Genomic DNA, 11,670 nt, shown 5'->3' with positions numbered 1-11,670 from the left:
GTTATAAGGCAAATAAATAGACAAACCATATCTTTATTAAAGATACCTACACTAATCCTTGATTAAAATGTTTTCGCTTTCAACCGACCAACATAATAAATAAATGAAATAAATAAATAAAAATAAATGAGCTCGACCACACACCTAAGCAACAAAAAAAAAAAAAAAAGACCAAACATTCGTGTTAACACCGAAGTCATTTTAAATACCAATAAATTACCAAGCGACAATTCATATAAATCACTTAATTCAGTAAGAGATCAGCGTAACAATATTGACTCGTGAGAGAAAGCGAGTCACGTGATACAGCCGTTCTGGTTCAATTTGTTCTACTTAACATCAGGCGATGCGCTCGCATTGCCACATTTGAACATACTTGATTAATTTTAAAATATGTAGGTAGAAATAATATTTAACTGCATTTTCCTGGTTCCTTTTCGTTTAAACATATCGAAGCTAAAAATTCACTGCCTATTATTTATAACTAGAGGTCCCGCAGTAGTCGAAATTCGACTATAATTAATTGGAATTGTAAGTTTTTGACACTATTATGATTGTATTTTATACTTCTTTAATCACAAACTTCGGGCTACACTATAGAAAAATATTAATAAAGACAAACAATATTTAATCTATTCTCATTTGACAACAGACGACAAGAACAAAAATTTGACAATAAATAGTATGCATGCGTGTGTTCGTCAAATACATGATATGTAGTGTGTGTAATGTTTTCTTTATTGATTTAATGTATCTTTTATGCATTATTTAAAAAAATATTAGCATTGTGCACTTCTTCTCTATATTTTCTATAAGTGTGGAAAATTTCATACTCGTCCGTCCGCGCAATATTCGTAAAAAGAGATACAAAGTTTTTGCTTCACGTATTAATATATAGATACTCAAATGAATTCAAACATATTATTGTTGAAATTTGATGATATTTGATGATATTTGAACATGATATTTGAACCTGGGATCGTAAAGAAGGAAAAAAATTATATAATATGTATTTACCTATGAAGTAGCCGTTTTACAATACAGGCCATTTGTAACTTAACCCTTTCAGCGCGAACCGTCGATAGGTCGACTCTCTATTAATGAGTATAAAGTGCGGAGCGTCGGAATACCGACTATTTGCGCATTTTGATTATGGGTACTATGGGTATCGACGTCTAGGGACGTGTACTCTAAAACAAAATTACTTTCTGTTTATTATACGGAGATTTCATAGATAAATATTTTCTTAAATGGATATAGGTTATCTAGGCTTAGAGATTATTTTTTACTTTTACTATCGATACGAGAACTGTTCTCGAAAAACTTCAAAATTAAATACTACAATGACGTAACCAGCAAACAAATATATTCGCTAAGATTGGAATTAAACAAAATCAACAATTGCCACTGTTTATTTTACTTTCACTCTGAAACATATTTGCAACCAGTAACTAGCGCAACTAAAGGAAATCAACAATTCTCACTGTTTATTTTATGTCCACTTTCAAATTATTGATATAAAAATTGCCAATATTAATAGTGACTCAAAATTTAATAACATATAAATATGTAATCGTTTTCTAAGAATAAAGCAAAGATGGCCGCGGCGTAACACGGTACTGTGGGGCGTTGACCCCGCACGCTGCCTGATTTACACAAAAATCAATTCCTCATTAAAAAAAAAAAGTATAGTAACTAATATAGGATGATACGTGTGACAGTTGTCAAATTAAGATATTTAGGGCTAAGTTTTGTTCGCAAAATCGAATATCTAATGATTCGAAAGAAAAACAGGAAGGTTTTTCAACCTTCGTGCATGATACCTCATTTATTATAGCAAACTATGAATGACATATATAACTGAAAAATTCTACCACACGATGCTAATTGATTTCAAACTAACTTTCTGATAAAGACGACAATTAACATATAATTCAGAAATATGATGACATCGCAATTAACTGCGGAGAAATATTTATATAATTTTTAGTTCGTTTTAAAAAAAATCTAGATATCTTCCTAAACATTATACTTTACGCGGGTAACGCCTTTGCTTTCGATTAGGGCTGTCAACTTACTAATGCCAAACTATTGAATGGTAGTTTATCCACTAAACATTATTTTCTATTTATATTTTTAAATATATATAATAAAATACTCAATTATACATCTCTATTACGTTTAAGACTTGTTTTTTTTTTTGTAATTGAACCTAAAAATACTGAAAATATAAATACTCTTTTTTTTTTGTTTGTACCTTATATTTACCTACTGTACCTTATATTTTATGTACTTTAGCGAATAAACAAAAGCATTGTATTAGAAGTGTTTGTTTTATTTAATAGCCGATTTTTTATTTTTATTTTCTTGGAACATCACAATGGCCATCACAATTGGGTTAGGTCAATTTGAATATATCCTGAAAATTTCAACGGAATCTGTCCAGCCGTTCTGAGTCTATATGAAAAATATACACTTCGACTTACGTATATATATTTATTATTAAATTGTTGTTATAAATAATATTACGTAAAAACAATAAACTGAATCATGAATTAAAGATCTTCATAAGGCGAACCGCAGCGAACGTTGTAGAAGTGATCGCAGACCTAAAAATAAAATTACTTAATAGAACATAAATAAATAAATATAAATATTTACTAACAATCACGCCACGTTAACTGGTCCCGTGATAAGTTCGTAAAGGACTTGTGTTACAGGTACCGGATAACGGAAATAAATGTAAGTTTTTTTTTTAAAATACATCTAATTAACATCACATATCCATAACCCTGGAAAAGACATTTATTTATATTTATCATACAAATATCTTCCGTTGGCGGGATTCGAACCCGCGACCCCCTCGTGTAGTGACCATGTCACTTACCACTACACCAGAAGGCCGTTAAACGTTAGAACAGACAACGAAAGCTTTTTTTTATTACTTATATGGGGGGACGAGCTCACAGCCCATCCGATTTTAAGTGTTTACTGGAGCCCATAGACGTCTACAATGTAAATGCGCCACCGACCTTGAGATATAAGTTCTAATGTCTCAAGTACAGTTACAACGGCTGCCCCACCCTTCAAACCGAAACGCATTACTGCTTCATGGCAGAAATAGGCAGGGTGGTGGTATCTACCCATGCGGGCTACTGCAGACTCACAAGAGGTCCTACCACCAGTAATTACGCAAATTATAATTTTGCAGGTTTCATATTTATTACACGATGTTATTCCTTCACCGTGTAAGTCTATCGTGAACATTTTTCAAGTACGTATTTCATTAGAAAAATTGGTACCCGCCTGCGGGATTCGAACACCGTTGCATCGCTAGATGCGAATGCACCGGACGTCTTATCCTTTAGGCCGCGACGACTTCAAACTTCACTTGCTTAGCTTAAAATTTCATGATAAAATACCTGAAACTGCTCGTTGAAGAGCGTCCCCTTTGAGCATAAGTCGGTGCTGATCAGACGTTGCCGCCAGCAGAAGTGATATGCCTGAAAAGCGATATGTTTTATTTTTAGTACAATAGTAATAGTTATAATTCATTAGTCACTAGATGAATAACTTCTCAGTGGGTCGCGTTTCCGATCCAGTGGCAGATTCTGCGAAGCACTGCCAGTGGCGTAGCTACCTAGGGGCCAGGCGGGGCAGTGCCCCGGGGCCTTCAAGCTCAGGGGGCCCTCGAATCCTTACCAGAAATCTCAATCGAACTGAACTTTTGGAAATTTCTCCTATTTTAAAAATAAATATGACAGGTTGCAACCCCACTTTAATCATGACAACTCAGTTGAGAGAAATTCAGAAGTTATGCCTAGGGAATTCCCCTAAATTATTTCTGTAGGTTGGCAGTGTTGTCAATTTGACGGATAGTGATATGTGCGTTTTATTATTCTACGATGTGCATTTTATTGTGAATTCGAGTTAAGCCTCGAAGGCTCCGTCGGCCGGGCGTCCTTGGGGTGAGCTGCGCCGTCTGATTGTAGTGTTCACCGCGGTAACCTTTACCTCATCCGGGTTTTGACCTCGAAGGGGATCGGACGCTTGGGCGAAGAGTGCAGGGGAGTTGCTTAGTGCGGTAAGGCCCTGAAAACATGTTTGGACCCGCGGTTTCGCAGTCGCGGATCAGTACCACATACCCCACGCGCACCCTAAGCGCGAGGACCTAGTAGGAGGTTCGGCCCCCAGCCCGAAAAAGAAGGACCCGCCCTTTATATAATAAACCCTTGAATCTTCTTTATTTCGTTTTATTAGCCAAACCTACACCAAGTATTAATTGTAATTTATGTTGTTACTCTTTAATATTTTTATTACCTGCCCTGCAGTGCACAACCGTCCATTGTTCAAGTCGTTTGTGAACACGAGATAAGTACGTATTTACTTAGAAAATCCTATACATTCCTACCGGATTAGTACACCGGCATCGTTTGAAGTCGTCGTGGCCTATAGGATAAGATGTCTGGTGCATTCGAGCTTAGCATTTTTAAAATATTTCATATTTTTATTTGATAAAACCTAATCAGCTTACATAGCAGTGGGGCCCTATTTTTTAATTTGCTCCAATGCCCTTGGTTACCTAGCTACGCCACTGAGCACTGCTCTTGCTAGGGCCAGTGTTAGCAACACTCAGGTTTAAGCCCCGTGAGCTCACCTACATGTTAGGGCGAAGCTGAAATAGCCTCTCAAGGCTATCAGCATAGGTAGGGAAAAAAAGTCAGACATCATAGAGCCGAATAGGGTGATCGAACTAAGAGAAATATTGAGTACACCAATCACATTTGTTGTCTTAGAACAATTTAGAAATCTTCTCTTGACGCTTAGCAAACGAAAACGAATGACAGTTCTCAGGACGGAGGCACCGCTATTCAAGAAGGCTGGTTAGTAAGTGTGTAATGGCGTCTACGCGCCTCCATCGGCTAGGCTCTGTCGTAGCACGAAGTTAGCCGAGTTCCGACGAGACCGCGATCGTGCTGCCATCTCTCGGAAATCGTGCTGCGTTTCGTTTAGCTATCAAACTGATAACCGTCTCCGACATGTATATGATATGTACATATGGAGACGTGAAAGGTTATTTGGTTTAAGCGTCATCTTTGCAACTTTACAATAGAAACATTTAAAGTTTAAAAGGACAATGCCCATTTTCTATGGGCGTTTGGGCCCCTAAAAAAGTTGTCGGGTGATGATGATTTTAACTTAATTTGATAGACAAAAAAAGAAATATCGTTTCATATTCAGAAAACGATTTTTATATTCTCACCCAGGTTTAAGAGAAATCTGTTTTTTTCTGCAGCTAAAATTAAGTTGTTAATTGTTTTCTTCGAAATCAATAATCACTCTCATCATTATTTACAGTATTAAATAAGTTAATTGTGGTTAATGTTGCTAGAAATAAGCCCTTACGTACATTTTATTATTATTATATCCTCATAATAATAATAAAATGAAATGAAATCCGGAAGCCGGCAACGATATTGTTGTTGTTGTTTTTAAATTCGCCAACAAGCAGGCAAAGAGCGTAGCCTATACAGCCTAGTCTGTCATAGTTATATTTTTTATATATTTTTTATGTTAATAAAAATCCGGTGTATTTCTTTTTATTGCTTTTTGGGAGTTTTGACGTCAACTTGATGAATAGCACATTGAGTGAGCGTGAATTTCCGCAGACCTTTTATCTTGAAAAAAAAAAAACAGTCACTGCTATGTTAGCCACAGTTTTATTCCAATGCCCCAATAATCGTGAACAACGATTATTGACATTTAATTCACAAAACAACACCCAATTTGTATATTATACATCACAATAAGCTATTAAAAAAACATAAAATAAAACTTCAAGTGACGCTTCACTCGGGTTGCTGCCAAAACTCTCTGATCATATATAATAAGAATAGAGTAATGGTAGACCATTGAGATTTTTACTAATGGAATCATTAATATCTAAAAATATTAAATAGTTCATGGTTTTAAGTAATAATTATTATTACAATACATAAATATTGAATTGAACAACAATAAACTAAAAAGTCTGTGAATTATAACCATTAGCAATTTTTTTAATTTGCTGTTCAAGTCACAGACAGCTCTTTCGTTTGTCAGCATATAAGTTTACTATAAAGATGTATGGGCTAATTTTCCCTTTGTCTATTGGCGAATTTAAAAACTATGGCACTCAGTTTTGGGATGTTATCAAATAAGTAATTTATATTTTTGTAAAACAATGCCAGGGTGAAAGAAATGTTGATACATAAACTAAACAACATGAAAAAATAAGGCATAGTTTTTCAAGTACAAATAGTTTTGTCATGAAGTTGGCCCACTTTTGGGCATTGTCCTTTGGAAAACAAATATCAAAACCAAAAATAAAATCTTTTTTCAGCTATTCGTATTGAGTAAACTTAATTGGAAGTTCAATTAAAAACATCGTACTGTTGATGCTGGTACCAAATAAAACGGACCTTTCATTACAAAGATAAATGTCGCGTTCATCAAACCGCCTTTCATCGGCGACGCCATCTATCGTCGAATAGTCGAACGAATATCAAATGATCTAATAGCATCTATAATGCTCGAGAAGTACAACGCCATCTATTGTCAGATAGCGGAAAGTCACAGTACTCGACTTGTGTGGAATATTCTTGACGATTCTAGGAATTTCGTCTCGACTATAACAGCGTTTCAGAGATGGCACGCAGTCAGTCAGTAATCGGAACTACTCAAATCGAAACAGCGAACGGATCACCTGAAGCGAAGCGGAAGAAGCGAATTGAGAATTTTAAAGTGTTTGTGAAGCGTTTTAAGTGTTCTAAGTGCTAATACAGTGTCAACTTGTACTTCGGTGGATTTTTTTATTTATCCCGAACCCCAGCGCGTAAGGGCCGAGTCACACCGGAATGGCAGCGTCGCGGCGAGCACTTTCAGTGTGAAATAATTTTAAACTTTATCTAAATACTTAAAAGTTCAGTATCGCTTGAAAAGCTAGCAAAGGTCGCAACACAGCCGTTGCTCGACCGCGGTGAAGCGAACAGCCGCGCGCCACGTGCCTCTTGTCGGTAGTTCTACCCTGGGCTGCCAGCGGCGACACCGCGCTCATATATAATAACCAAGTCCATCATATGAGGCCTATAAAATCAAAGGCAGCTAAACGCCTTAATGTCGTAAAATGGATGGACACGCTTTAGTGTTTTCATGTTATAACAAATGCAGCTAAATCTCTAACAAATTCAGTTCAAAATTTATCAGCGAAGCTTTATCATTTAAAATTCAGATTATTAGTAATATTCTCATTCTTTATATATCTGCTTTAAAATATAGAATATCTTAGCTATCCGAACAAAGTTATTTCAGCTTCTCAAACCGGGAGTGTTTCTAACACTTGTCCTAGCAAGAGCAGTAGTTCGATGCATCGGGAGGATCCGTAATGACGTGTTTAGGGTCGATTTTTGTAGTTTACCTGAATATTTGACTGACTTGGATTTAGCTGCCTTTAATTTTATAGGCCTCATATTCACTCCAAACACACGATTATCATTGCCAAATGAAGAAACTAAACTAGGCGCGTCCAGTCTGGAGGGCGCCGCCGGCCGCTGCCATTCCGGTGTGACTCGGCCCTTATCTTATACCTTTAAACGAGCAATTCTTGTATTTTTTTTTTTTTTTTATTGCTTAGATGGGTGGACGAGCTCACAGCCCACCTGGTGTTAAGTGGTTACTGGAGCCCATAGACATCCACAACGTAAATGCGCCACCCACCTTGAGATACAAGTTCTAAGGTCTCAAGTATAGTTACAACGGCTGCCCCACCCTTCAAACCGAAACGCATTACTGCTTCACGGCAGAAATAGGCAGGGTGGTGGTACCCACCCGCGCGGACTCACAAGAGGTCCTACCACCAGTATTTACGCAAATTATAATTTTGCGTTAGAGATTAAGATGTTATTCCTTCATCGTGGAAGTCAATCGTGAACATTTGTTGAGTACGTATTTCATTAGAAAAATTGGTACCCGCCTGCGGGATTCGAACACCGGTGCATCGCTTCAACACGAATGCACCGGACGTCTTATCCGTTAGGCCACGACGACCACAAAATATATTAATATATATGTATATTAATATACATTTTATATATTAATATAAAATGTATATTAATATATATGTATATAATCTGAATATCAAAAACGGCTCCAACGATTTTCATAAAATTTAGTATACAGGGGATTACGGGGGCGATAAATCGATCTAGCTACGATTTATTTTCAGAAAATGTTGTTCTATTCGTGTTTTCAATAATCAACTCTTCCCGACATCTATTGGCGAATAATAATACTATTTTTGCAACTAACCGCTTTAAAGACACAACAAGATGGCGTTATCAAAAAAAAACCGCGCAAGGCGTTATCAAAAAAAATCGTCTAGTAGTATTTACTTGACATCCACTGTCTATATCAGCGTAGTATCCTTTCTGTCGTCCGGCGCAGGAGAAGCGAGTGGGGGGTGCGTGGTCGTATACAGGGTGGAGTGGGGGGTGGTGGGGAAGGTGCAGCACGTGGTAATAGTCGATGGCCTGCTGGGACAGTACTGCTGCTACACCTGGAAAGAAAAGCGAAACGACTAATTAAATAACATCATTAATTAGGCTAGGCTTTTTATTCTAAAGACCGATGAACGAGTGGTTACTGGAGACCATGGACATCACGATGTCAATGCCGCCACCGATCTTGAGACATTTGTTCTAAATCTCAGTTTTGATGTACGAATTACACTATTTACTAATAACTTACTCATTCAAGACAAGTTTATACCTAATATCGGTAGATATTAGGCCTTCGGACTTACCTTACCTTACCCTAGAACTTCGAAAAGTAATTCGAAGGTAAATCCGTCGTGGCCTAAAGAATAAGGCTCACGGGCTCAACCTGAGAGAATTTGCTAACACTAGCCCTAACAAGAGCAGTGCTTCGCTGAATCTACCACCGGATCGGAAACGTGATTCACTGAGAAAAACCACCGAGGAGCTCGATGGAACTTGGTCATAGTAACCATAACAAAAAACATCCTAGGTCTTAATCAACATCAAAAACTGAGACCTTAGAACTTATATCTTAAGGTGGGTGGCGGTATTTACGTTGTAGATGTCTATGGGCTCCGGTAACCACTAATACCAGGTGGGCTGTAAGCTCGTCCACCCATCTAAGCAATAAAAGATATATAAAAAATATATTAAAAAAACATTACACCAGAGCCACAAAAACTCATTCAAAAAATCCTTACTCCAAAAATTCATTACTCATGTTATATTTATAAAGATGGAAAATTTAATATTGGTATGTATTCTAAAACCTATCTGATTATATTATTATACTAGCTGTACCCGACCGCTTCGCTGGGCATTTAAAATTAACATTATTATTTCTCACCCCCACAAAGATTCACATCATTAACGCCCCCGCAACTGGTGTAGGGGGTCCAATACTCATATAAATATTAGCCAATCCATTAAGTACATGTATTTTCTACATGGATACCAAGTTTCAAGTCAATTGGATGCACGGTTCAGCAGTTATAACGGAACATCCGTAAAAACCACTGTAGATTTATATATTAACGGCCGGTAAGTGACATGGTCACTACACAAGGGGGTCGCGGGTTTGAATCCCGCCAAGGGAAGATATTTGTATGATAAATATAAATGTCTTTTCCAGGGTTATGGATGTATATTAAATATGTGTATGTGTATAATAAAAATCTTACATTTATTTCCGTTATCTAGTACCTGTAACACAAGCTCTTTACGAACTTATCACGGGACCAGTTAACGGGGCGTGATTGTTAGTAAATATTTATTTATTATTATTTATTTATTATTTATTTATTAGTATAGATAATGATAAAATATTTTTATGGCTCTGGTGTAAAGTTGGATTTTTTTAAGTTACGACAATTCCGCTTTCTTCCGTCGATATGCTACAGGAGATTTTTAATCCAAGAAGGGTTCACGTCTTACAAGCTGCCGATCGTAAAATTCACGCCTAACACAGCATTATAACAGAAAATACTGCCTTGACCTTACAAAGACGATGAAGAGAAAAAGAAAATAAATTGTTCAGTCAAATTATGTTCTTCCTAAACGAAATTAAAACAACATAAATAAATGCAGACATACCCATCGATACCAAAATGTAGAATAAATTCGTCATTCTTAAAAATAAACTAAATAAACACTAAATTTTACGAGTTTATTTTAATAAATAAATTATATGGGCACGGGTCGTTGGCCGACCGGCGCACTGTACGAGATCAATTGTACTAAGCCAATAGTTAATCTTTTACTTTGTAATCAATCTGCTACAGATTTAGAATGTGATCGATCTGTGGATGATATTATGCGGAATGTAATATTTTAATAACATTTTTATTTTTTTACGTAAATACTTTAAATAGCGCATTTAAGCCCACTGTGCTATCATCAAATATAATGCTGACAATAAGGGCCCTTCTTAAGCTCACAGTGTTATTAACATTGAGCCCGCATTGCTTTTTCACATTTCTTTAGAGAGACGCATTATAGATGAACATAATTATTTACAGTTGTATGGGCCACTAGCGGCCCGCCCCGGCTTCGTTTGCATAGTAGCGCACGCGATGTAAAGAATATTTTAGGTATTTTTTTTACACATTGGGTTACATTATTGGAGTTTCAGTAAGGATCCCTATTATTTTTTTAATTATAATTTTATTAATATAGCCTATGTCACCCGGGGATAGTATAGCTTGCCAACAGTGAATTTTTTTTTTAAATCGGTTCAGTAGTTTCGTAGCCAATTCAATACAAACAAACAATCTAATCTTTCCTCTTTATAATCATCATCAGCCTGTATCTATCCACTGCTGGATGTAGGCCTCTCCCATAGTCCGCCACAATGAACGATCCTCCGCCTTCCGCATCCAATCTCTCCCAGTATATCGCCGCAAGTCATCGGTCCAACGGGCAGGGGGACGCCCAACGCTGCGCTTACCGGTACGCGGTAATATTAAGTCTTTATAATATTAAGTATAAATAATTCTAAGTAAATTTTTAGATGAATCTAGTTATGATACCACGTTGTAAGTAAAATTCCATCAGACGTTTTAGTCCGCTTAAAAATGTGTAAACACGAGAAATACTCCCGGGAGGTAAAACTAAGGACCGTCGCTTCCTGATAGATCCTGTCGCATTGTAATTGTCGCAAACCGTTAAGTATTCGTAGCTTTGGAGATAAATAAGCACGAGGATAATAACGAACGTGATATTAAGCCATAAAAGCAGTTTTAATTATGTCGACGCTCCGCCAAAACCGAATACTAAAAACATACATAGATATTGAAGTCGTCGTGGCCTAAAGGATAAGACGTCCGGTGCATTCGTGTGTAGCGATGCACCGGCGTTCGAATCCCGCAGGCGGGTACCAAGTTTTTCTAATGAAATACGTACTTAACAAATGTTCACGATTGACTTCCACGGTGAAGGAATAACATCGTGCAATAAAAATCAAACCCGCAAAATTATAATTTGCGTAATTACTGGTGGAAGGACCTCTTGTGAGTCCGTACGGGTAGGCACCACCGCCCCGCCTATTTCTGCCGTGAAGCAGTAATGCGTTTCGGTCTGAAAAGTGGGGCAGCCGTTG

The 11,670-nt window shown here is 37.0% G+C and overlaps 2 protein-coding genes across 2 annotated transcripts in view; both read right to left on the bottom strand.

The window, feature by feature from the left end:
- Positions 1-2,487: 2,487 nt before the first annotated feature.
- Positions 2,488-10,325, bottom strand: LOC114241895 (U-scoloptoxin(01)-Er1a). Its single transcript, XM_028172876.2, has 4 exons — positions 10,167-10,325; positions 8,430-8,593; positions 3,423-3,503; positions 2,488-2,609 (listed from the first exon to the last, which is right to left on the bottom strand). The coding sequence occupies exons 1-4, from the start codon at positions 10,198-10,200 to the stop codon at positions 2,556-2,558; spliced, it is 333 nt and encodes a 110-aa protein (XP_028028677.2). The 5' UTR covers positions 10,201-10,325; the 3' UTR covers positions 2,488-2,555.
- The window catches only part of LOC114241872 (protein-L-histidine N-pros-methyltransferase CARNMT1), a 26,235-nt gene continuing 23,023 nt past the window's right edge, over positions 8,459-11,670 (bottom strand). The window contains exon 9 of the transcript XR_016324676.1: positions 8,459-8,593. The gene's annotated coding sequence lies outside the window, so the exon portion shown is untranslated. The remainder of the gene's footprint in view (positions 8,594-11,670) is intronic.

Source organism: Bombyx mandarina, chromosome 02, assembly GCF_030267445.1.
Source record: "Bombyx mandarina strain Sakado chromosome 02, ASM3026744v2".
NCBI lineage: Eukaryota > Metazoa > Arthropoda > Insecta > Lepidoptera > Bombycidae > Bombyx > Bombyx mandarina.
This window is presented reverse-complemented; position numbering and strand designations above follow the sequence as displayed.